A 26,305-nucleotide genomic window follows, 5' to 3' on the forward strand; every position below is an offset into this window, starting at 1 on the left:
CAATACAACTGTTTTTGCTACCAATAAAATTCTGCGCAAGCTTGATAATTCCTGTTATATTTGTCTCAAGAAAGGAGATACTGCACATATCTGAAGCCAGTTTTATTGGAATTATTTTATTCCTTTCAGCACCAGTCAGTGCCAACATGTCTCAATAGTAGCAGGTGAAAGTAATCATGCAGCATGTGAACGACAGGGATTTAAATATGTCTGACTGACGCTGGCCATGTAGCACAGAGACAGATGATTAAGAGATGAATCCCAGTGATGTGTAGAGGATTTGTGGATTCTCTTATCTACATGAGCTTATGTGTGAGAAGGACAAAGCCTCTGAATGTTGTCATGTGCTGCACACAGGCACCTTGTTGCTGGAGGCAGAGGCAGAGTAAAGAGGCTTATCCAAATGAACGACAGCCACCACCAACACCTCAGGGAGAGGGCTGGAACATAGTCACGCACAAAGATTTTTATTTTATTTTTTACATATAAATCGCTTTTATCTACTGCACAGACAGTAGCAACTCTCCCTTCTGTCTTTTAGAAAACATATTCCGTATTCCTGGAAAACACATTAAATGACACTTGAGCTGTTTGTTGCATGTAAAGCTTTTAAATATATTTAATGCACATAACACAGTATTTCTATACAAGAACACGGTTTACACTGTTTACAGTGTCTCTGAGCCATCTCACTGCCCGGATCACTGGGTGATGACAGCTGCTTTTAACATCTTCATCTCCAAAAAAAAACACAATTGTAACCAAATATAGTGATTCTTCAGAGTTGTATCTCACAGAGTTTGTTCCTTTGGAAGCTTCGTGAAGAAGAAGAACAACCTTCTCACAGGCCTGGGATTATTTAAACACCTCTAACCTCCATCCGCAGAAATTAGACCTAGTTTCTGTTGACATCGCAACACTTATTCCCGTCTCATCTCCAGCGCCGTGCTGACGGGCGGAGGGATCAGCCCAGCAGCCACCACCCTCCGCTCACTGGTCATGAAGTTGAAGGTTGCACAGGCATTTGGCTGTAAAACAGAACAAGTAGATTAGGGCAGCTCGATTCATTTTAAACTGTTGATGGAAGTCGTTCATGTCTTTCGTGCTGTCAGGAAGAATACAAGCACTTAAATGAGACACAGAGCAAACCTTACCGTGTCTTGCACCTCCACAGCGATGCCTTTACGTTTGAGCAGAGCCAGGACTGAGGGCTTAATTCTTTCAACACGTGCACCTGTGCCCAGCACAAGAATCTCTGTAGAACAGCAAGAAAATAAGTCAAATGACACCAGGACTTTAAATTCACCATGTAAAAACTGAAGTGACTGACAAAATCCAAACAAAACATGAATGACTGCGTGGAAAAATATATTAAATGCAGATGCTTCCATACTGAATGATTTGATGAACATGAAAATGATGTGAATCATGTACCACAACACAATTCAACTTGAATGGGGGCATTGGAGTAACACGTTAAACAGTACTCTTCACCACCATCATCAAAACATCATAATTGTTTTAAAGTATTTGTTACCTATTCTTGGTTCAAGCATGTGGAAAAGTGAGACACTTTCTTCTGTGATGTCTTCATGACTGCCAACCTGCAGAGAGAGAGGGAGATATTTAAAATATACAGATAGTTGTCTAAATTCAAAACAAAGCCGTATATAACACACCAAACTATGAACCTTGAAGGTACTTTGGATATGGATCTCACATTCCACTGGAGAATAGCAGGAGGCAGCACAGCACAGGGCCCAAACACCTTGTTGCCGTCGATGTTGAATCCTGTGGAGCTGTAGCTGTGGATCATTACCGCGCTGCCCGGCTCCTTCTGCATGACGGACACCGTGGTACGTTGGTACATTTCATCATCACTGGGACCCAATCTATGTGCACGACACAGAAATGGGCTGTGACAAAAGACAGGTGAACTAATTAGAATCAATGCCATATTAACTACAAAAACAGGTAATTTCTATTATTTATTGTGAGTATTAATAGTGCAAAGAATGCTTGTGGCATGAAACAGTCTCTGCAATTATGTATGTATTGCACTGGTCTTATCTCCGTACATTCTCCATTACTTAACATTTCACCAAAAAAAGAAGCTGCACTGCAGAACTTTTGCCATGTGGCCCAGTTTCAAAGCCAAAAAGATTCAATGCCAACCTACTGACAGAGATGACAGCCAAAAGCTTTTGGCCTGTTCCTGCAAAAGAAAGGCAGCCAAGAAACAAACATTTCAGCTCGTCTAAAGAGATGCAGCTAATTTTAGCCTGTTCTTACACTTTTGCTTGCTGACTGTGACAGAAATCTGAGTTCAGCAACCTATTGTTTTTGAGATGTGATGTTCTTTCTTGTTGACTGCTGCCTCGCCAGCTGGTTTCTAAAGCAGCTGAGCAGAGGACTCATGAGGTGACCCGGACTGAACGTAACTAATGAGAAACTGTCTGGTGGGCAAATTAGCTTGATGCTTGTTCCTGATGGGAATCAATCTTGGAGTTGTAATACACCAACCCAACTCCCCCGAAAATAAGATAATATATCACTAAAGCTCTCTCTCTCTCTCTCTCTCTCTCTCTCTCTCTCTCTCTCTCTCTCTCTCTCTCTCTCTCTCTCTCTCTCTCTCTCTCTCTCTCTCTCTCTCTCTCTCTCTCTCTCTCTCTCTCTCTCTCTCTCTCTCTCTCTCTCTCTCTCTCTCTCTCTCTCTCTCTCTCTCTCTCTCTCTCGTGAGGAAAGCCAAACGGGGCAGTTGCTTAAGCGGGTTTAAATAACCCCTCAAGGGTTTAAATATTTAGTTTAATGTATCACAAGACTTGAATTGATAAACTTCCATACCTTGAGAAAGCGGGTCCTGCTCTGGAGGAGAAGAGAAAACCCTGTGTGGATCTCTGGAGGAGCAATCTGGTGCACACCGCACTGGCCATATTGACAGAGTTCAACACAGGCGGGGGACACAGTTCAGTGTAACACCAGCCGCTGGCTTCCGGTGTCGCGTAACGCTAAATCGAACATTAGGCTCGTTCGTTAGAGCTGCGCCTCGCCTGGAATCCAGACGAGAGCAGGCGGCCGCAGCAGGAGGCGTTGACAAAAAACTGCAATCAAGTGGGACAGTTGTCAGCTGTCAGCTGTGTATACGCAGGAAGTCACAGAAAAAAGTACTTCCTGTTAGTTCCGAACTTTTGTTTACTTGTAGTTTACAGATCACGTTTGAATTTATTATATGTGTTTATAAATATATATTTATGTAAAAATGATGTGTAGCAGGCGTTTCCCATCATGCACTGGGCCACGCAGTCATTGGAAAGCAACTGCGGCGGCGACTTAGTCTCGTGAGAGTATCGTTGACCACGTGTGCATGACGTCAGAGCATGCATTGCGCGCCGATCGCCGCCGATCGATTCTGCGCAGAATTGGCTCATCTCGAACGAGCCTATTGTTTATTTCAGGTTCAACACACTTTATAAACTGGTCATTTAATGTTGAATAATGTGTGTTTTTAAAGAGGGTAAGTGTGGAGTAATTTTGCACAAGAAAAAAAAGTGCAATATCCCTAAATAAAAAAGATATTCATTTGGGCAAATATAAGTCATGTGCATACTGTTTACAGATAAACGCAATGGGACTGAATGAGCTTCCATTCACTCAATTACATCCATTATATAATTTATAATAGTAATCACAGTGCTCACTGTGATTACTATTATGAATTATATAATGTGTACTGTTGATAGTACTTTTAAATGAGTGGCGTTTGTACTGTATTCAATGGCTGAGGTATAAATACAACTGAAATAAAAAAAGCACCTCATACAGCGAAATATCTGGTAGAAATAAACTCGTTCAATAAACAAATCAAAATTCAGAATTGGATGATTATATGTTTTTGAGTAAATCTTCTGGTGATGCAGCTGCAGGGGGATCTGCCTTTGATTAACATGTCTGGGGGCGGGATCACGGGGAAACAGCGCCGCCTGCGGTGTCTTCTGGCACCAGTCACAGGTCAGATGATCCGGAGAGCTACATTGTAAATAGACAGCGACGATCCACCGGGCACATGCCTTCATATACTCTTTAAATCCCTCTAACGGAACAGACATCTACCCTTTGAGACTGCTTATCTCCATAACCGGTTCTCTAGTGGTTTCGGGTCATTTCGGCGCGTGCAAGTCTTACTAAAGTATGTACCGGTCTCTCTACGCCTTCCGATCCGCGGAGCCCAACTCGCTGCACTTCGCGGCCGGAGAAAGCTTCCTAATCCTGGAGAGAAGCAACAAACACTGGTGGCTGGGGTCCCGCTGCAGCTCTGGGGAAACCGGCTACATCCCATCGTCATACATCGAAAAAATACAGGTAAACAACGATTTGTGTTTTTCTCTTTTTTTCTGAATGAATAACAAGCGGTGACCATGTCGCATCCTGGGAAGTGAAATCTGGTGAATGCGTAGTGACGTTACGGCTTGAATTGATGAGATTGAGAGAGACAGAGCCCATGTAGTAACTGTACTGTATGTACTGCAGGGCAGGCCACGTTGGAGCGCACTGCTGATTATTGTCGGGAAGAAAATGCAGAAGAACCCATACATTATTGTAAAGGTTGCATTGAGTAGAGACATTGCCTTCTGCACTGCAGCTGCTCACTGCGACAAAGAGGAGATAGAGGGAAGGACGTGAGGTATGGCAGGACAGGATGATTTAGAATAGGAGACGAGACCCAAGGACCCAAGAGCAGCAAGAGAGAGAGAGAGAGACATTGTTTCTGCTCAAATTAACTAATACCTTAATATCTCTATTTTATTATTATCATTATTATATAACATTATAGCTTCCACGTAGCTTTCCTCTCAGACACACCCACATGTGCTTTGCAGTCAGGAGACTCCTTATTCCAAGGGTCCACACAGTGAACTAGTCAGAGCATGTCTTTTGTGAAACCACACACTGGCAGCATCGGAATGCTCTCTCCTGTTGGTAATGACATTGGCTGTGGAGGTTTAATGAGCCTGCATGTGAGGCCTCACTTTAAAAGGTTTTTTTTTGTTTGTTAGATAAGTGACCTAGTTTGTTTCTGCCTAGAGTCACACATGTCCCCGAGCCATAAGTATGTTCCATTCTGTTTAAAATTTCATAATTATGTTCATTAATGTTTAATTTTCCCCCTATTTTCTCTTTCTTCCTCTTATAGGCTCCAGAGCAGGATGAGGTGTTGCAGTCTATTGACAGAGCAATTGAAGGAGTCCACAACGTGGCCTTAAAAAATGGAGGCAAATACAATCTGGAACAGAGAGATGTTCTTCAGTGAGTCGCAAAGCACATAACAATATCATATTTTTGATTATAAAATATTTTTGATTAATTGATTCTAGGCATGTTGTATAAATCATTATTCTCTTATGTTGCAGAAAATTGATCCATCACAGAAAGGAGACCCTTGAACGACGAAGTTCCTCATCCTCTGGTCACAAACAAGGCCTCCCATCCTCCAGCAGCGAAATATCTCTCAGTCAAACTCCTCCTCCACCCAACGGCCTTAACCGAGACTACGGGCGCCAGGGGGGCGTGCCGTTGTCAGGAAGCGTGGACAACATACAGGCAGAACAGGGCCTTTATCAGGTAGCACAGTACGCATTTAAATATGTTATTTGAAGCCACCAATTAGGTTAAAATATGCAAATATTTAGAGTGCTTATACTGTATACGTTTTTTATACTTAAGAGCTGAAAAAGTTGTCAACCTGCATATTGTCATCTGTCTTTAATGTCTCCGTTTCGCTATTCGTCTTCCTGAAAAGCACTTCAAACATCTGTTTTGAGTTTGTTTGCAATTGTAACTCATTAAGACTCTGTATGTGAACATGCGTAAGGCTGCCTATTAAAGACCACTAATCCATATTAATATCCTAGCTCACAAATCTTTGCAGCCTGGGACCAGTACTTCATCAGTTAATCAGAAAAGGTTTCACCCATGTACAGGTTAAAAACAAAACCCGGTAGGATTCAAATATCTCTTCAGCCTTGACTGATACAACAATAATATCAGGAGTGTTAGATGTGTCACAGAATAGATGATGAGAGAGATTAAACCACCCTGGCATCTCCCAGGATTGTTTCTCTGACAGCAGAGACAACAACTCTCTATATGTTGGACAGAAGAGAAACATACTTTCGATTTTCTGCATGTTTGCACATTGCACAAAGTTGACAATAAAACTGACTTTGACTTTTGACTTTGAACATGCTCAAGTTGTGCATAATAGAACAACGCACACAATATGCCCTCAAATCTGCCTGTATACAATTAATGTCACGTCCTGTAGGTGCCTCCTCAAGCTCGACGTGCAGCTCCAATCACCCCGCCTCCCCCTGAGAAACAGCGTAACGACCGGCGTCCAGGTGAGAACTCAGAGAGCTGCGCTGTGGATGCATTTTTACCAAACAGTATTCACAACATCACCTACAAGTTTGTTCCTGTCCCATAGATTACTGCACTGAGTTTTTGCAGCGCTGTACTTCACAAACACACTCTATTCTTAGTCAGGTCATTCCTGTTCCCTCTCCTCCCTGTAACTGGAGCTCTCTCTCTCCCTCAGCAGAGCCAGAGGTCCCCTCCAGAGTGTCCTCTCTTCCTCCGTCCCCTGCTCCCTCTCTCACGATCAGCACCACCTCTTTAGAGTCTGGCTCCACCCACTCACTGGTCTCTTCTGATGTCAGCTTGCCAAGTGTGTCCAGCACCCCCCCTCCTCCTGTGCCGTCCCGTGTGAAGCCTGCTGCACCTCCTCCAGACGTGCTTGCCTCTGACTCCCCTTCTCAGCCGGCTCCTGCAAAGAAGAGCCCTGCTCCACAGCCTCCCCATGGCACCTCTCCTCCTGCACAGCACAGTGTGGTGGAGCAGCCGGAAAGTGACTGGCCTGTTGCCCCCCCCTCCATCGCTGAAAGCCCTCCTGAAAGCCCCACAACTCCCGAGCCAGTTCCCATGACTATCGGGGGTGAGCTGATCGAGCTGGTACGGAAGAACACAGGCTTGAGTTACAAGCTGTCGCGGGTCGCTGTAGGCGTGGTGGTCGGACATCTGCAGACGGCCTTACCTCAAGCCTCCTCTGACTTAGAGCAAATTCTCCTCTCACTGGTGAAGAGCAAGGTCAGATATGCTTTCATTACATCATGTGGATTCATAAACCTGCAGCCCCGCCAGCTTAAAGGAGAACGCCGCTGTCGTTTAGAGTTACAGCTACTTCTTCTTTTAGCTGACAGTTCTCAGAGTTGTTTAGAGACTCAGGAGGACATACTCACAGTATCACTCGCTCACTTCCTGGTTTTATGCTTGACTAAGCTTTAAAGGAACTGCTGATTATTTCCTGGCAGACGTTTCTCTGGCTTACTGTCGGTGTAAGGTGGTCAATAATGGGTCGTGTAACATGTAACCTCAAACAGCAAATGCTGAAAGCTGTTGGCTGCATCCTGTATTTACATGATGACACGTGCTCATCCAATTATAAAGCCTGAATACTCTGCGCTGTACTAGAGGTCTCCTCAGTGTGCTTTTAGATAGGAAACACTCAGTTTGGGAATAACAAAGAGAATACAAGGAGTTTTAAACACAACCAAATTGAAGGTTGTAGCTCTAGTAACTTCCCAACCTGTATATGTGATCTTTTAATACTTTTTTAAATGATTTACGGAGAATAGCCTCTTCTGAAGGGCTGATGTCTCAAACTATGCTGCTGCATGCAGAAGCAGCTGTAGAAACACTGGTATTATCCTTTAAAGTATTCTTTGTATCCTTAAATCTGAAAGGGGTGACAAGTGACAACCCCACAGAAGATTATCAGCAGACTCAAGTTAAGCAGCTGCTCTTTATGACGGAGTAGTTATTGTTCCTCTGTACTGGTATTTCAAGTTGTAGCAGAATAAGGTGTGTCATGATGTTTTCTGTCTCTGTAGGATTTGAGTGCCGCGCTGCCGCAGGGTCAGGTGTGTCACGATGAACAGAGGCTGGAGGTGATCTTCAGCGACCTCGCCCGACACCGGGACGATTCTCAGCAGCGTAGCTGGGCGCTTCATGAAGACCACGCGCTCATCGCCTGCTACCTCGAGGAGCTACTGAAGATACTGGTACGATGCAGTGGCCGCGTTCCTGCTTATTCATAGAGATCATTTGATAAAAGGATGATCTGGTATGACAGACAGACGGATCGCATCACACACTAATATGTTCCTCTCTGTGGAAGTCTGTTTTCCAACACTCTCAACATTGCTCAACACACATTTGAAACCATTGGTCCTCTCCAGAGTTGAATCACACACTTTAAACATTTGCAGGCAAAATAAACTAACAAGCACATCGACTTTAACAACTGAACCAAACATGTTAACCAATTTGACATCAAATTAATATTACAAAACTGAAAGCGGCCTATTCAAAATACTGTCAACTACCATTTGAACGTTAATAGGATCCTGAGCATAACTCGGCCCTTTCAGATGGCAATATAGTTCATTCTCAGCTAACAGAAAATAGGAGTGTTTAAACTTTTTCCACGACTAAACATGTTTTTCCAGGAGATTTTACTTTCACTCATTTTCTATTTTCAATGACTGGAAAATTGGCCAACTATTTTCCAGAGTGCGTGGGAATACTGAGTGCAATCTTTTTTTCTGAAGTGTAAGAAGATGTAACTGAAGTCCAGACATGAAAAGATAAATTTCACAGATGTATACGTCTGTCAGTCATAATTAAGTCAGGATTTATTGATAAAGCAGCTTTCAAATTAAAGGTTGCTGAGTGATACACAGTACAATTTTGAATATGCATTACACACCTTGAATATCAAACAAGCAGGATAGGAACACAAGAACACAAAACAGACTAATATGACCACCTTGTGCTAGTCGCCTCCGCCAACCAGTCATGTTGCAGTTAACATCCATGTCTGTCAACTGTTCCAGACGGACGTAAAACCCCAAAACTTGACCCCTGTGCCCATAATGTTCAAACGTCAGCTTATAAACACACAATAACTTGTGATCCAACATCATTATGTATTAATATGCACAGTAATGTAGCATGGTTGAATGCAGGTGGGTCAGTTTTCATTGAAAACATATTAAGTCACTAATTCAACACATATAATTGGACAAGAGTTTTCACTGGTTTATCCTCATAATGATATAAAACATTTTCTCTCGTGATGAATCTCTGATGTGACCACGGGACCTGTCCAGTTGTCGTGCTGTAAATACCAGACATGTTTGATGGGATCAGAGGGGCTCAGACGACTTTACAAATCCAACAGTGTGTTTAAAGACTGAGTCTGTAAGTACTTCGGGCTGCCAAATATTCTCTGTTGGCAGTTTGTCCCGAACGTCAGGGATGAGACGTCCAGATGCGTTGTCAATGGGCTTCATAATCCTCTTTTGGCGTGTCCAGGGACCACGACTGTCGCATTGATTACAAAGTTATGATGTTATGTTGTTGTTATGTCATCGCTTCTACAACTAAAAACGGTTTTATGTTTTAGACTGATGCAGATCCTGAGGTGTGTAAGAAGATGTGTAAGACCAACAACTACGAGAATGTGTTGTCTCTTGTTTCATATTATCAGATGGTAAGTTATTATAACACATTATAATAAAAAAGCCTTTCATTTCGAACACCATCAATTTAAAACTAATCTGTATTCGAGAAAAACATGAATTTATGAGTAAATGGGTCTGTAAAGATAATGTTGTCTAGTTTCCTTTTATGGTTCAAAGATTATTTGTTATTATCAGCATCTTTATATCTTTAGTCAGTTTATTTAAGAATATATCCGTGTGATACTTTTTGGCAAACATTTTTTTTAATTTTGTCCTTGTAGCTTAGCAACTGTAGGATTACATAATGTACCAAGAGGGAACTAGATGTTAGCCTTGTTGATCTGAATGGGGATTGTGGAACTACAGGGTTAGTGAGCATGCTGGTGATGTTCAGTGTGTATTCGGTTAGTGTTGGCTCATTGTTATTATTGTTTTTACCATGTGACCGTGCAGGAGCTTCGCGTGTCCTTGCGGCTGCTGCTGCTCAAAGGGTTCGGGGCGATGTGCAGCCTGGAGGCTTCTCTCATCTCCACCCTCCTCAACTCCATCCTCCCAATGGAGCTGGCCAGAGATGTACAGACTGAAACACAAGGTGAAAACATTTACTTTTCACCTCATCTTGTTCATCTGCATTTCTCCCAAAGCTAAATATTACTCTTTCTTGGTTCTTTCTTTCCTCAGAGCACCAGAAGATATGTTACACAGCTTTGGTGCTCACTATGATCTTTTCAATGGGCGAACAGGTTCCATATCATCACTACGGTATGGTTTACAGTATATAATGGTGTATATATAATGGTATATAAAAGGCTGCTGTGATATATAACAGAGCATCACTGATGTTAATTCTACCAAAACAGTTTTAACTTTTTTGGACCGGTTATAAACGATGTTCCTGATCTAAAAGTTTGACACTCATGCATTAAAAGGTGTATAAAGGGATAAAGTGTTCTTAATCCAGGACATAATCCTGGCCCTCCCTGCTTTCAGAACACTTGAATGCTGACTTTATTCAGTTTCTGCTGGGTGTGGTGGAGGACGGGCTTCCCTCTGATCCCACAGAGCAGCTGCCGGATATCTTCCTCAACCTCCTGCTGGCCTTTAACCTGCACCTCACAGGTGAGAAACGTCGTCATGGACCCTTTACACAGCAGACATCTGGACTCGTCATATAGCAGAAAACACACAGCAAGGGTATATATATATATAATGAAATTAAGGATGGCTGGACGAGGGTCATTTATACAATTGTCATGATGTGATCAAATCTTGTAAGATGTCGTTTATGGCGGGAGATGTTTTCATAGCAATATGAAATAGATATTAGAGATGGAATTATGACGTGTTTAACTTCCTTACACTTGCTTAAAGCAACTTTTAAAACAATTTTAAATTGCTAATTTCAAGATGATTTTATTTATGAAACTACAATTTTACAATGCAATACTTGTATTTCCTAATTATTAAACATTTTTGATTGTTTACACTGACTTCAGAGGTAGAAGTGTTTTTTAGGATGGTGGTGAGAATAAATAGTCTGTAGGTTTGTAGACCTGCTGCTTTAACAAAACAAAACAACAAAAACGTGGATGAATGTAGATCATCGCTCAAAAAAAACGTTGTTAGGGCATCTGCAAAACTTATATTTGCTCCCTTTTTTCTCTTATGCTGATCCAATCTGTGACTCAGACTTTTATGATATGTTGGACCCCAACTTAAACTGCAGGAGAGCCATCATTAATGTTGCTTGTGTCACCTATGCTTTATTTGCTACGTTATGTCAAGATGTCTCGGAGAACTCCTGCACAACAGAGTTCCACAGTTTTTTACTGTCTTATTATTGACTTTCTGCCTCTTGTCTGCGTCACCCAGCACCCGACAGCAATGTGATCATGCAGGAGCTGAAGAAGAAAAATGTCAAAATCCTGTCAGAGAAAGTGCTGCTGCTTCTTAACAGAGGCGGTAAAATACCACCGTTTGTCAATTTTTTTAATTTTGCATCCATGCCTTCTCTCTGCTGACGTCATCGCTCACTATTTTCCCTCTGCTCTCCAGACGACCCCGTGTGTATGTTCAAACACACCCCGCCTGCACCGCACTCAGTGCTCAAGTTTCTGCAGGATGTTTTCGCCAGCCAAGAGACCGCTGACATCTTCTACCGCACTGACATGATGGTGATGATTGACATTGCTGTTCGACAAATATCTGACCTTTCACCTGGAGACAAGGTGAGACCTGGACACACCGCACAGCTACTGACTGTTCTCAGGCTTTAAAGGAACAGTTTCACATTTTGGGAAACACTTGTTTCTTGTATTATTATTATTGCATTTACTGGACATATATGAGATAGGATCAGATATACTTATCCAACTCTCAGCAAGAAAGTGTTTTTCCTAAAATGTGAAACTATTTGTTTAGTCATACCGGCATAACCAAAAGCTTGTTACCAAGTCTTATTCTAATCTCTTCTCTTGCCCTCCCTGTGAAGCTGAGGATGGAGTATCTCTCCCTCATGCACTCCATAATACGCTCGACGGACTACCTTGAGCACCAGCACCGCCTGTCGGACCTTCAAGGGGTGCTGCAGAGGATTCTCAGGGAGGAGGAGGATGCAGGAGAGGATGAAGGGAGCGCTACAGCGAAACAGATGGATAAGCTAATTGTACAGCAGATCTACAAGGAGTTCCCACAGATCAGTGAGAACCAGGACTAACCATATCAGTACCATACTAACGCACTGTAATCTGCTCCTATCTACTAATGGGAGCTCCAATAAATGTATTCTGTGCCAGCCAGTGCTGAGAGGAGCTAATCAGTTTTGCCAATGTTTTCATGGACTTGAAGTCCAGGGCTGCAGCATGCATGTGATGTTGATATCAAAAAGACGTTCCTGTTTTTACCAGCTTCTACCATCTCAAATTAATTTCATTTGAAAAAGAAGTGGGAGTTTTTTTCTCTGGTGTTCTTCAAGATGGAAGAAATATGACAAATGCACAAAAACCTGTGAGGTTTAGTCACACTTTGAGATTAAAAATAGCCAAAATGCAGGCCAAACACTGGAGCTGTTTCACAGTGAATTCCTAGCAATAATTACCTTTTAAAATCATACAATAACTGTATGCACTTATAGTATTTAAAACCCCAACTAAATCTTATTCTAACCCAAATATATTTAACCAAATTGATTTTAAAATACATTCAGATATTTTGAATTTAAAAAAAGACAGATTTAATGTCATGTTACAGTGCCATTATTTGAACTGTTGTAGTTGTACTGAACTGTTGTAACCCTTGTAGTGGGACCAAACTACTGTGTGTTACTGCAAGCATTATTTTCTTAACAGAGTATACTACTCTTAAAACTGACTTCCTCTTTCATTCACCCTTCATTCATTAGAATTTAAGTCAAGTTGAACAAGTGTACTATTCTAGTGGGAGAAAAGCACACTGACTCATGTGTTATCATATCAATATGAAGCTTTTAGCTGAGTAACTTGCTGCTACATATCGAGTCTTTCCTGTGGCTCCGTCTGCAGTTTTCTCAGTCTGGTACTTTTGTCTCTTTACTGCTTATCAAACACTTTGATGATCGCTCTGTATTATGCAAAACTCACAGATTAATGTATGTATGTTGCATTCACATTCAAACTAATTGTGCTGCAATAAGAAACTTGCAATATAGCTGAAATATACCAAAAGCTGAAATATACCAATAGTCTTGGCTGATGTGAGCTGTGGCTTTCTGGAGATAATAATAATAACTGCAGTTATTATGACCCAAGATGATACATTAGTCAGTGTTGTTGATTTCCAGTTATTATCTGATGCTCCGACTGAAAATCAAGACAATGGAGTTGAAATACAGGGCATTTTTTTTCTCTCCTCGCGGTTTTAATACTTTAAGCAACATGTACCTTTCCTTGTTTCTTCCCAATGATGTAGTGATTGATGTTCTTCCATCTTACACTTTAACGTATCTGTTTTTGTCCCCGGCATGGCTATCACGTCTGTGGATGGTAAATGCAATCCAGAAGTGATATCAGTTTTTAGTTAATGTCCGAGTGTTCGTTCATTAATTATTTGTGTGTCTGTTTACAGTGCGTGTGAGAGAGGTGAGGGTCTCTTCTTTCCATGATTAACATCGTCTGCAAAAATGCTCCGACAGTGTTATAATAAAACTAATAAAGCTATATTTTAACAGTGGGAGTTGTTGGATTGTTTGTTGTTGATTTTTTTGACAGTACATTTTGTAAGTTTACTCATTAAAACATAAATTCAGAGTTTTGTGAACATATTGTTGGTCACACTGTAACAATCATGACACAACAAAACCACCAGGAGTGAGACATAACCAGCTGAGTTAAACAATAGTGTTTTATGTGGCGCTGTTGGCAGCAGACAGAAGCATAAAGTGCGTCCAGCACGTTTTTATTGTTATTATTATAGACAACTGATAAACTGTGCTAATGGGACGGAATTTGACTGATTCTCAGTTGCCCTTCAAAAACCTTCAAAACCTCTGACCTGTAAAAACCTTTCTTAGTTTTTTACATGTTTGTGTGATGGTTTCTTATAAGCCCACACACTTTAAAAAATAAATAAATAATATTGTAAAATTGTATATGACAAAAAGAATACATTAAGAACTGACTGCAGCTAAAATGAATGCATTAATGTATTGTTAAAATATACAGTGCAGTGTCATAGATTTCAACAGTTATATTTTAGTGTCTTCATTTTATCTGTATTTAATACATTATTATATGTATTATAAATTGTGTAACCCATTCCTGGCTAAGTAAACCTCACTCTAGGTTCAGAAGAAGCTACCATTCATAGACTTCTATACAATCAGACTTTTAGCAACCAGAAGAGTCGCTCTCGGATGGCTTTTGGAAGTTTAATGTGATTGATCATTGGCTTTATTTTTCAGACCTGGAGGTTGCCGCCTGGTCAGAGTGACCTCTTCAAGTATATTGTGCTATGTACTGTGTGTGTTTGAGCTGGTGCCAATCCATGGGACTGGCACAATCCTGTTACACTGGCAATGCAGATCTGGGTTCCTGGAAATCAAGCTGGGGTGCTCGCCATCTACTGGAATTGTTGGATCTTCTTCACTAGATTTCCTCACTCAATAAAAGAGACAAAGGCTTATAGTCTCTCTTCTGCTTTTCTTTATATCTCATAAATGTTTTTCTCATGATCAAAAACACCATACTAGATTACAACAACATCAAAGGAAACACTGACTCAATGCAAATACATAACATATTGTAAAGGATTTGTTACTGTGCAAATTAAAAAAATTAAAATGATATTTGTAATGGTAAAATATAGCATTGCTTAGGTTACAACAGGTTTTAGAAGTTACATAGAGAAATTGTTTGTGTTTAATGAAAAAGTACTTAGTGATTTGAAGGCTCACAGGCAAAGAGAAGACAATGGGACTCTGTCCTGAGACGGGCTTGCAAGCTAGCAGAGGTAACAACGTATCGCATTGTGCCTGGGAAAGCCCATTTTCAGATTCTCTTGCAAACCTATTGATAAGAGTTGATTGTATTGTGATGTGAGAAAAATGCTTACTGGGCAGAAACCATATCTGGTTTAGACTAGTTCAACTAAAAAGGGGGGTTACTTCTTTGTATGCATAAATATATTGGTGACTTTTCATATGTAGAAGAAATCTTGCTGCAGACTGCCTTGGTAGATGTTTCATGTTTCCGAGTGACAAAGAACATCTTCCATCGCATATTAGAATTATTTTATTCTAACAAAATATGCTCAGCATATATATTTTCCACAGTACAAATGTCAGACATGAAAATATAACTCAGCTTAGCCAATATTTATAACAGATATATCTTACACATTAACGTAAACGAGAAAACCACTCTCTCAGTTTTTTTTTCTGTAGGAAGGAAGTGCCTTTACACCAATTGAGCAAACACATCATTTTGACAAATAATATTAGCAGTAACAGTAAAACAAAATGTCCTGGATTGCTAAAAAAAACAAAAAACACTTAATTAGCTTGTGCAAGGAGTACGTTCGGTGAATATGAACTCCACATTCAAAGACATTTCTGTTTTTGAACATGGTACTTCTGGTTTGGAGACTTCTGGAGGGAAAGTGTTCAACTCTCAACTGATAACTGTTCGCCTTCAATAACTATTTGACTTAGTTCCTATTGTTTCTCAACTTTTGAGAGGCTCATCTTTAGTATCTCACGTTATTTGCTCGACATTCGGAGGCGATTCGGAAGAACTCTCTTCCAACTCACGACATCTTGAACTTCCCCTCCTGTACGCAGACAGACAGCACTGTAAAATTGTAATTAATGAAAGTATTAATTGTAGCTACGGATGGAGGACATTTTTTTGGGGGTGGTCATTGTATTTCTATGTGTGTAAATGTTTGGCCATTTATAAAAGCACCTCAGAGTTTCATTATTCTGTTACATTTTGAGTGATTCTGGTGTCTGATGAGGACACCAAAGGCACTTTAGTGATATTGACCCGACTACGTTATCACAATTTTGTTGACCAAATGAAACCATTAAGTTAAACTTGGTTACAATTTTAATTTTACATTATATAATAATATTACATCCTCCTTTTTCTCTTATTCTTCTGTTCTTCATTTAAATATACACCAATATGGATGCATAAAGGAATACAAAACAACAATATAGTAATACTTTAGATATGGAATTATTTTTTTACATCAACAGATAATTTACCAGTTCTATTTTGTAATTAAGCTTGAATAAAGTTGAATTAAAATGCCATATTAGCACACGCTTGAATAGATACAATAACACACACCAGTGTAAGTTTCCACTCGGAAGCAAAACCGGAGCGGACCAGAGCGCAGCGGTGTCGCAGTAGGACCGGTCCGGGTGAACAAGTGGGTGAAAGGTCCTCTACAGTCAGGAGTGACAGCAGCACACAAACACACCTCACAGAGACACCGCCGACCAGGTAATATTTTGTTTATCGTCTTTTTTTAAATGTCTCCGTGTGTTTGAGTTCATTTCCGGTGTCGCTTTCATTCAGTCTGTTGTGTTTCAGCAAACATGTCGAAACAGCAGCAGTCGATCAGTCCGATGAAGAACTTCTTCGCAGGAGGGTTTGGAGGCGTTTGCCTCGTCTTCACGGGACATCCACTCGACACCATTAAGGTGATTATTGTCGCGTGTGTAACACTTTCAGGATGCACCGAGGAAACCACCACGAGAGCAGACCGGTGATACTGCAGACATGAGAGCCAGAGACAAGCGAGCAAATGTCAGATGTCACACACTCCTGTAAATATCAATGCTGCTGCAGAAAGCTCAGAGCACCTTTGACCGACATGCACCCTGTTACATGACTCTGCTCAGACAGATATCTCACCTGAATGCATCAACTCTGCTCTCCATTATCAGTGTGTTTAGATCTACAGTGATTAGCTTCATACTCTTTAAGAGAGCTACACTGATCCATCAGACAATTGGCCAATATTAGCTTATGCAAGCTGTATCTGTGTTTTTGTTGTTTGGAAGAAACTGCAGTTGAAATGCCTAAGTTATATTTTAGGTTATTTCTAATAAGGTTTGTCTCATGCTGGGTTCACACCATTGTCACAATTCTGTTTTGGCCACTTGTGAGTGGAGTAAGTTGTAAACGCAGCATAACATATTATCAACAGTCGGTATAAAAAAACAAAAACACAAATGCAAACCGTTACCTATTTACACATCCAGGAGACACAGAGCAACTTTAGCATTAATTTAGAGTTGTGCTTCTGGCCACCAGGTACATTAAGTACTCTACTGTACAAAACACTAAAAAGGGAATAAAAGAAGATGTATCTCTAGTGTAGAGTTCAACTATGCATCAACGCTAACATGAATGTAAGAATGGCCAACTCATTTTTGGTTTTCAAAAGGATTGTTTATAAAAACTATTTTTTAGGGTGAATGAAATGTGTGTATATATATATATCTATCTTTTTTTTCTTTATATCAAATTAATTTTCTGATTTAATTGATACGAATTTAGGATAGGAATATATATATAAGCATTATGCTTCTACCTATACCTTTTCATTCTTTCTTCTTTTTTTGTGTATATTAGATTGTGGCTTTACTTATTGTATTGTGTGTAATGATTGACTGAATAAAACACAATATAACACACAAAACAATACAAAGTCAATTTACTCTCTAAATATTGGACTTATTCACATTCTGGCTTGTAGTTGGTGTTCAAACTCATTCCAAAGGTGTCGGGTGGGGTTGAGGTCGGGACTCTTTTTTATGGACCTGGCTTCCAGGGTGCACACATTGAGGTCCAAACTGCTGCCGCTGTGATGCTTGATTCTCTGCGTGTGAAGTCAATATAAAGGGCATTCTCTTTCCTCTCTCAGGTGCGTTTACAGACTCAGCCCAAACCAAAACCTGGAGAGAGCCTTATGTATGCTGGAACCATCGATTGTCTTAAGAAGAGCATAGCCAAAGAGGTGAGGATGCATGCTGCCTTAGTATCTGCGACATTATAGATAAGATACTGTCTAAAATGTCTTCCCTCCCTCGTGCTGATGTTTCCTTGTCCTTTTCTTCCCTCACAGGGTATAAAAGGACTATATAAAGGCATGGCGGCCCCCATCATTGGAGTTACACCCATGTTTGCTGTCTGTTTCTTTGGATTTGGAATGGGCAAGAAAATTCAACAGAAGACCCCTGATGATATTCTGACGCAAGTGATTTCCCTGCCGTAGTTGGTCGTACTGTTCATTTAGCTATAACGCTCTGAGGGTGATAATAAGTAAGTATGTTGTCTCCTGCAGGTATCCACAGCTGTTTGCTGCAGGGATGTTGTCTGGCGTGTTCACCACGGCCATCATGGCACCTGGAGAGCGCATCAAATGCCTCCTACAGGTCAGAGGTCATGTGTTTGTACAGAAATTAGGATGTAATCACTGTGTTCTCGGCACTGGATTATAGTAGATCCCCCATGACAGGAAATGACCGAGTGTGTTTCTGTGTGTACAGATCCAGGCAACAACAGGAGAGGTGAAGTATGCAGGACCCATGGACTGTGTCAAGCAGCTGTACAGACAGTTTGGGATTAGAGGAATCTACAAAGGCACTGCGCTGACTCTCATGAGAGGTGCTGCTTTACTCTGATGATCGTAAACCTGAGACCTAGATCACATAATGAGAATAATTCACTTAAAAGCACCCGTGTGATGTTTTCCTGTAAAGAAACAACGTTACTGTTTAAATACTTTGAATCCTACACTTTTCCTATGTCACTGCATTTGCTGGTGCATTTTTTGCATTTCTTTGCATGTTTCCACCACCTCCAGATCAGAAGATCAGTGTGAAACAATCTTCACAAATGTGACCATGTCTGCACGAAAACAGGGAATCATTCTTAATAATATTTCTCAGTAGTGCTACTAGCGGTCAAAAAACTCCACATGGTACCTTTTTTAAGGGGGAACTTTGCTGATTTTTAGACTTCAAAATCTGTTAACAGGTGTTGAATAGTACTATTGTACATGTAATAAAAAAGTAGTATAAGCATTTTTGGGCTTTCCTCAGGTGCTTTGACGATGTAACTGCTGACCGACAGACAGCTGCTTGATTCATAGAACCAGCTGAATGACAATACGACCCCATTTATAACAGTGTTTTAACCTTGAGTACGTTTGTTCAGAGTTTGAAGTGTTGTTATTAATATTCGACTACAATCCTGTAATGTTGTTTTCACGGTGTGTCAGATGATGGGTCTGCTTGTTCTTGTATTAACAACAACACATCATGTCAAACCGCTCCGATCCAACCTATTCTGTCAGAATATGTGAAGTTAAATGAAGCTATATTTCATATGTTATGGAGGTTGAAGTGCAGCTGAAGCCACTTTTGTTTTGTAACTCAGATGTTCCAGCCAGTGGGATGTACTTCACTTCCTATGAGTGGTTGAAGAACGTCCTCACACCAGCAGGAAAAAGGTGAATATTTGTTCTTTGCCAACAGTATTTACAACTGTCTGACTTTGGTAAGATTGTCCTCTGAGCAGTTGAACATGCTGTCTCTTCTCCCTGCAGCCATAACGAGCTCAGCATTCCCAGTGTGCTATTTGCTGGAGGGATGGCCGGGATCTTTAACTGGGCCGTCGCAATTCCAGCCGACGTACTCAAGTCTCGTTTCCAAACAGGTTCGTTTTTAGATTCTCCAATTTGTTTAGGCTAAAATATTCGTAGGTAAGTATCTTTTAAAAATGTGTCTGTGACTGAGTCTTCTAATGCGTCTCTCCCTCAGCTCCTGAAGGAAAATATCCCAATGGATTCCGTGACGTTCTGCGGGAGCTAATCAGAGAGGAGGGCATCGGCTCTCTGTACAAAGGCTTCAACGCCGTCATGCTTAGAGCTTTCCCTGCAAACGCAGTGAGTGTATTTCATAGACGCTGCGTTCCAAATCACTTACGGTTTCTTTTTACTTTTAGTGCATACTCTAGCTGCGCTTACAAAGTCAACACTGTGGCACGCAGTATGCGTTCAACATTCTACTTCCTGGCATGGCACCTTGGACTTTGACCCTCTTGCTCATATATCTGCTGTGCAAAGGACTCTGGGGCTAAGGAGTGGTCACACATAAGTCTTGCAATGAAAATAATACTTTTTATTAGCAGCCACAGGATATGATGGCTACTGGAAAACGACATACATCAGTATATAGCTATAGATCAGATTGAGGCCTTTTAAAAAATGACAGAAAATGAATCACTTGGGTCATTTTTCAAGTGAAAATACCAAACGTTTAAATGTGTAGCTTGTTTGTCTTATGTGATTATAGATATAATCTAATATCTTTTGAATTTTGGACTTTAGTTTTCGAACAAATAAGCAATTATAAGAGATCCAAAGCCTCTTTATAATTGCTTGTATAAAGCATTATGGACAGTTTTACTCTTATCTGACATCTTACTGACCAAAGAAGATACCTGGAAGGTATTCAATAATGAAAATGTGTTGCTAGTTGCGGCCCCAGTGGACAGCAAAGATCCCTGAAAGCATAATGGAGAGGGTCCAGTTCCATTGTCAGTGTCTTACAGCTCCTACTATTTAAGTTCAAAGTTGCACAGACAGTGGCTTCATAATATGTCATTAAAAATATTTCACATTTTAATTTAATAATTTAGCTCTGCTGTGATTGAAATAATAACATTATTGTACGTTTTACACAAACTAAAGAGTTTTGTCTGTTTATTCTTTTTTTTCAGGCTTGTTTCTTAGGATTTGAATTTGCAATGAAGTTCCTGAACTGGATGGCACCGAACTTGTGAGGAAGTTTCAGCGTCACCTCGAATGGAAATCCCAGGAACAGAACTGTTTTATTCAATGCATTATTAGCGGCGCACACACACACACACACACACAGTAAATCACAAAGAGATTTTAACAGTTTTCCAACAATGTGCTTGATTATCTTTGAAACCTCGTGGTACTGTAGAGAGTGAACCATTCGGACCTGCGGAGGAAGCAGAGCAGAGATGTTGTGATGACTTTGTATCAGCAAACAAACACACACAAAGTTGAATGTTCACTCTTCTTTTTGTTTTACTTGTTTTCTTTATATTGTGTTATTTTTATATAAGAAAAGAAGTGAACATGCCGTGCCTTACCTTTTGTTATCTGCGAGCAGGTGTACATATCAGGGAAAAGGTGATTTTATGTTTTACTGCGTTTGATCAGTCTCTCGGCAATACACATCTTTCAAACTGTCTGCTTCCTGTGAGGTCGCCCTCCCTCTACTCAGTGACCACCAACGCTAGCGACACTGTCTGTCTGTGTTCATGTGAAATTATGAGAGTAGTAATGAGTTTAATTGAACATAATATGAATGTCAAAATGTAAAGAAATAAAAAAAAAAATCCATATTTAGAAATGTCATTGTCGTGCACTTATTTCTAAATTGTGTATTTTTGGGGGAGTTAAAAAAGAAAAGCATAGAAGCCTTGACTTTCAACATGTAAAGCTTCAACAAAGAGTGATAACAGACAGACAATAATCATATAAAATACAATAAGTTAAATGATTTGGAAGAGAAATGAAGAATACAAATGCACAGAAGTAGAACTAGTGAATCATAAAGATATAATAAATAATGTCAATATCAATTGAGGGTATTTCTAGAAATAGCTTTTCTACCTGCAGCATTTAACACTGCAAATCTAATTATTTGAAACCACTTGAACTTTTTTTAAAGCTCTCACTCTCGTTTCTTTGCCAAATCATCAAGTTCAGAGTCGTAATCCATCGGACAGCCTTTATTTACATCTGATGTGAAAAGACCAGGTCAATACTTTCCGACAGGCCGTGCTAAATAAAGAAATCAATAAGCTGCTGAAACGTTGGGGAGAGTGAGACGAGAGGAGAGGGAGAGCAAACTGACTGTTTGCTACACCCAGAAGTATGTTCCTCAAATCCGTGGGACAAGCTGATGCTTAGATATTTCAAATCTAAATATTTTATGTTTAGATTTGAGGTTATTTGTGAACTATCAAACTCCAACCTGCGACCTGTGAACCTGTACGATGAGTAATGTGGAGATACCAGCTGGGTTGAAAGAGCTGCTGCAGGGATACACAGTCGAGGTGCTTCGCCGCAAGCCGCCGGACTTGGTTGAATTTGCAGTGCAGCATTTTACACGACTTTTGGGGGGCCAAAGAAACAACCACGGAGCCAAGAAATGCAGCGCCAAACCTGCATGGAAAGGAGTAACCTTTGACCCAAAGCCAAACAAGCCCAAAAAGGTTGAAGAGGAGGAAGACACTGTTAGTGAGTAGTCTTATATCATTTTGCGTTTTTTTTGTCTGCTCCATGTTCTCCAAATAAAAAATGTAACTTTAAGAAATGCCATTTTGTGGATGTTTCAAACCCTAAAAGCTTCATTGTGTCAAAATCACACAAAGGAAATGAAGAAAATATTGATGCAAAGCTTTGACCTACAAGGTCACAGTCAGACAAACATCCACATGAACAAAAACGCTCCACTTACAACAAGCAGATCTTATGACACAAAATAACACACATTAACTCAAGGAATTCCCAATGCATATGAAAAACATGAAAGAAAAAAAATGTGCACAGATGAGAAGAACTGTAACAGTAAAGTATGATTAGCTTAGTTATGCTTTAATATAATTGTGAAGTCCAGTAAAGAGAATCCATCCCTGTCTCTCTCTCTCTCTCTGCAGAGTCCACCACCAGTAAATACATTCGCAGAGTTTCAGGTCAGTAACTTGAACAATATGTGTGATGAATATCAATTAATGTGGCCCACTGTACAGTATTTTCATTTGCTTGTCCCGCTGCAGTTTGTGCAGAGGCATACAACCCCGATGACGACGAGGACGACGATGCAGAGCCTCGGGTTGTGCATCCAAAAACGGATGAGCAGCGTTGCAGACTTCAGGAATCGTGTCGAGACATTCTGCTGTTTAAAACACTGGAGCAGGTACAACACGGGGAGTCCTTTTAATGATGTGTAGGAGGTTGTCATACAAATCCCTATACTTCTACCTTTGTGGGGACACTCATTGACATAAGGAATTATCTAGCGCCTCATCCTAACTTTAACCAAACCTAATTATAACCTGAACCGTAAAACCCTCAGGAAGGCCTTTGAAGAAGTGAGGAGCGGCAAAAATTTTCTCACTCTGTAGGTCTAAAAGTCAAATTGATCCTCACAATGAGATATATATACATATATACGTATATATATATATATATATATATATATATATATATATATATATATATATATATATATATATATATATATATATATACGTATATATATATATTTATATATATATACGTATATATATACACGTATATATACCTGTGTATATATATATATATATATATATATATATATACACACACACACACACACACACACACACACACACACACACACACACACACACACACACACACACACTTCCTGTGTGACAGTTTACAAAGCACTGAATGTTCCTGCTGCTCTGCTTGCTGTCACTAACACATGGAGAAGCAGCGTTGAGCTATTCTGCTCCTACACATCTGGAACAAACTCCTCTCTAACTCTCAGCTCTTCTAAGTCAAGGATGAAAACTGATCAGCTTGCAGCTGCCTTTTAGTCAATAATATTAGCTAATGCACGCAAGCTACTCTACAACTTTTCTTCTCCAGTTTGTTCTGTTTCACTCTACTTTAACTTATTTTGATCTTCTATAATATTGCACTATTCTTAAAACTTAACTTATGTGTATATGTTTCTCATCTCGTCTTTATGTTAAAAGTTGCTATACAAGTAAGCTTTCCTCACTTTCAGGAGCAGTTCTCTGAGGTTTTGGACGGCATGTTCGAGGTGTTGGTCAAACCTCAGGAGCACATCATCGACCAAGGAGAAGATGGAGACAATTTCTATGTCATAGAAAAGTGAGTGACATATTTCTAATTGTTTGTATAATGTTAGAACTAGATGGCATTTCGTCCGTCTTATAATGACTTCTACTACCGGTCTGTGTGTCTTTCCAGGGGTGTGTATGATATTTTTGTGCAGAAGGACAGAGTGAGTGTGTGCGTTGGGAAGTATGACAATAAGGGCAGTTTTGGTGAGCTGGCTCTCATGTACAACACACCGCGAGCTGCTACAATCATTGCAACACAGGAAGGCGCCCTGTGGGGCCTGGTGAGTCCCACAATGCATCAGGATCTTGAATCCCACACATAAGAATAAGATTAAAGTTGAATAAGAATTCAAGCTAAAATAAAACACAAACTATTATGCTTGTCTGGTGCCCAGGATCGAGCCACATTTCACAGACTGATTGTTAGAAATAATGCGAAGAAGAGAAGGACGTATGAGGCCTTCATCGAGTGTGTTCCTCTTTTGAAGTCTCTTGAGGTTTGCATCTATACAAGATAATATAGTGTATATATAAATATATATATATACATACAATTATACTTGTACTTGTAGTGTCATCATGCTTCCTTTTCTCTTCACAAGCTCTCTGAGAGGATGAAGATTGTAGATGTTGTGGGAGCGCGGGTGTTCAAAGATGGAGAGCGCTTAATAACGCAGGTAGTGTTGGGACATTGGCTGCTGTATCTTTGTGCGTTAATCAATAACAAGTTAGACTTCATAAAAGTTTCTGCTGCTTCCTGTGCCTGCAGGGAGAGGAGGCCGACTGTTTCTACGTTGTGGAATCAGGAGAGGTGACGATAACGATAAAAAGCAAAGTGAGTGTGTCCAATAACATAACTGAATCTATTTGAGTTGCCTCTTTGATCATTTACTCTCCTATCTTTCAATTTGATTGTTAGTTTTTGCCATTAAGTAAATAGAACATGTTTTGTATGTCTGGTCATGTGTTATCTTAATCTAGTAATTAAGATTCCTTCATGTCTGTCCCCAACGAAGGCCGTCCAGCAGGACAACATGGAGGTCGAGGTGGCTCGCTGCTCTAGAGGGCAGTATTTTGGAGAGTTGGCATTGGTCACCAACAAACCTCGTGCAGCATCAGTTTACGCTGTGGGAGAAACCAAATGTTTAGGTAAGACACCGGTGTTTGTTGCCCTTTGTCCTCATTTTCAGTGAAAGAGACTGGAAACTGGACTGTAGTTGGCCTGTAACGTTGAGGAGGAAGAGGAGATGGTGGAGCTGCAGGAACAAGAGCAAACACAGTAACTAATAATCTAAACACAGCCAGTCGCCGTTTTATCAGGTTCTCCTACAACTCACAACACAGGCAGGCCCAAGACGCTCAGTACCTGACCAAATATTAACATAAGCAAGGTGTGTGACCAAGAGGTTGAACTCCAGTCTGTCTGTTACAGGACTGAACATTTCAAAACTACACTACTCCATCTGTTAGACAAGACCACAATCTTAAATTTACTTTCTCTTTCTTTCAGTAATTGACATCCAGGCTTTTGAGCGTTTGCTGGGACCCTGTATGGACATCATGAAGAGGAACATTTCCCAGTATGAAGAACAGCGGGTGGCACTCTTTGGTTCCAGTGTAGATTGAAACACAAGGACACGTACTTTTAAAATGAAGCAGTATTCAAGTACATAGTGAACTCCCCTTGAGGTAAATGTAACACAGAGCCTTCCGTTTTATATTCAGCAACATGTATTGAACTCCTAGAATACTGTCAGTATCACGGTTGTCAGTTTTAAATAACCATTAATGCCAAACCAGAGAAATCCAATTTTTGTTGATCCGATCTCATGCTGAGTCCAGATGCCTTCTTTACCAGTAAAATACTACTTGACTACAGACCGCTCAGTTTGAGATGTAGGTGCTTTACCCTAGTAGCAGCTAATATAGCCTCAAGCAGAGGTGAATTACAGAGATCTAGGTAATTCACTTATTTATAACTCCCCCTGATCCGTTTCATTTTCAAAATGTGTAGTCTACAGACCCAACTGATGCTGACTCAAGTGACATCACTTGAGGCAATTTATCAGTTTTTAATGCAGCTCCCTCTGGAGACACAAGTCTTTTCACATACCTATAATATATATATATATATATATATATATATATATATATATATATATATATATATATATATATATATATATATATATATATATATATATATATATATATATATATATATATATATATATATATTTTCATTCCCCAGACTTTGATAGCAGTATTCCCCAG

At 40.2% G+C, this 26,305-nt stretch overlaps 4 protein-coding genes across 4 annotated transcripts; 3 read left to right on the forward strand and 1 right to left on the reverse strand.

The window, feature by feature from the left end:
* Positions 1-169: 169 nt before the first annotated feature.
* Positions 170-2,984, reverse strand: ndufaf3 (NADH:ubiquinone oxidoreductase complex assembly factor). Its single transcript, XM_079217924.1, has 5 exons — positions 2,845-2,984; positions 1,721-1,916; positions 1,538-1,604; positions 1,155-1,255; positions 170-1,028 (listed from the first exon to the last, which is right to left on the reverse strand). Exons 1-5 carry the CDS (start codon positions 2,931-2,933, stop codon positions 921-923), a joined length of 561 nt encoding a protein of 186 aa, XP_079074050.1. The 5' UTR covers positions 2,934-2,984; the 3' UTR covers positions 170-920.
* A 1,204-nt stretch (positions 2,985-4,188) lies between these two features.
* nckipsd (NCK interacting protein with SH3 domain) lies at positions 4,189-13,777 on the forward strand (the record flags this gene model as incomplete). The annotated part of the gene is made up of 13 exons (XM_079217648.1): positions 4,189-4,359; positions 5,192-5,304; positions 5,409-5,619; positions 6,323-6,398; positions 6,596-7,143; positions 7,947-8,117; positions 9,524-9,610; positions 10,035-10,173; positions 10,263-10,343; positions 10,572-10,700; positions 11,454-11,543; positions 11,637-11,809; positions 12,073-13,777. 13 exons carry the CDS (start codon positions 4,189-4,191, stop codon positions 12,295-12,297), a joined length of 2,214 nt encoding a protein of 737 aa, XP_079073774.1. The 3' UTR covers positions 12,298-13,777.
* A 2,728-nt stretch (positions 13,778-16,505) lies between these two features.
* Positions 16,506-21,466, forward strand: slc25a20 (solute carrier family 25 member 20). Its single transcript, XM_079217652.1, has 10 exons — positions 16,506-16,564; positions 16,655-16,764; positions 17,994-18,086; positions 18,195-18,340; positions 18,414-18,504; positions 18,619-18,736; positions 19,511-19,583; positions 19,680-19,789; positions 19,894-20,018; positions 20,855-21,466. Exons 2-10 carry the CDS (start codon positions 16,660-16,662, stop codon positions 20,915-20,917), a joined length of 924 nt encoding a protein of 307 aa, XP_079073778.1. The 5' UTR covers positions 16,506-16,564; positions 16,655-16,659; the 3' UTR covers positions 20,918-21,466.
* Positions 21,467-22,168: 702 nt separating this feature from the next.
* prkar2ab (protein kinase, cAMP-dependent, regulatory, type II, alpha, B) lies at positions 22,169-25,657 on the forward strand (the record flags this gene model as incomplete). Its single annotated transcript, XM_079217786.1, has 10 exons — positions 22,169-22,412; positions 22,832-22,867; positions 22,952-23,091; positions 23,953-24,059; positions 24,159-24,312; positions 24,427-24,528; positions 24,634-24,708; positions 24,801-24,872; positions 25,048-25,180; positions 25,542-25,657. 10 exons carry the CDS (start codon positions 22,169-22,171, stop codon positions 25,655-25,657), a joined length of 1,179 nt encoding a protein of 392 aa, XP_079073912.1.
* Positions 25,658-26,305: the final 648 nt, after the last annotated feature.

The sequence above is a fragment of the Taurulus bubalis genome (genome assembly GCF_910589615.1).
Source record: "Taurulus bubalis genome assembly, chromosome: 5".
NCBI classification, from domain to species: Eukaryota; Metazoa; Chordata; class Actinopteri; order Perciformes; family Cottidae; genus Taurulus; species Taurulus bubalis.

What these genes read in the sequence shown, in the direction of transcription:
- ndufaf3 (XM_079217924.1), bottom strand. Translation starts at nt 2,933, where the DNA reads ATGGCCAGTGCGGTGTGCACCAGATTGCTCCTCCAGAGATCCACACAG. An exon ending in CTGCTATTCTCCAGTGGAAT is followed by an intron (nt 1,605 to 1,720) that starts GTGAGATCCATA and finishes CTCTCTCTGCAG; the next exon opens with GTTGGCAGTCATGAAGACAT. An exon ending in CTGTGGAGGTGCAAGACACG is followed by an intron (nt 1,029 to 1,154) that starts GTAAGGTTTGCT and finishes TCTGTTTTACAG; the next exon opens with CCAAATGCCTGTGCAACCTT.
- slc25a20 (XM_079217652.1), top strand. Translation starts at nt 16,660, where the DNA reads ATGTCGAAACAGCAGCAGTCGATCAGTCCGATGAAGAACTTCTTCGCA. An exon ending in AGAAGAGCATAGCCAAAGAG is followed by an intron (nt 18,087 to 18,194) that starts GTGAGGATGCAT and finishes CTTCCCTCACAG; the next exon opens with GGTATAAAAGGACTATATAA. An exon ending in GAGCTTTCCCTGCAAACGCA is followed by an intron (nt 20,019 to 20,854) that starts GTGAGTGTATTT and finishes CTTTTTTTTCAG; the next exon opens with GCTTGTTTCTTAGGATTTGA.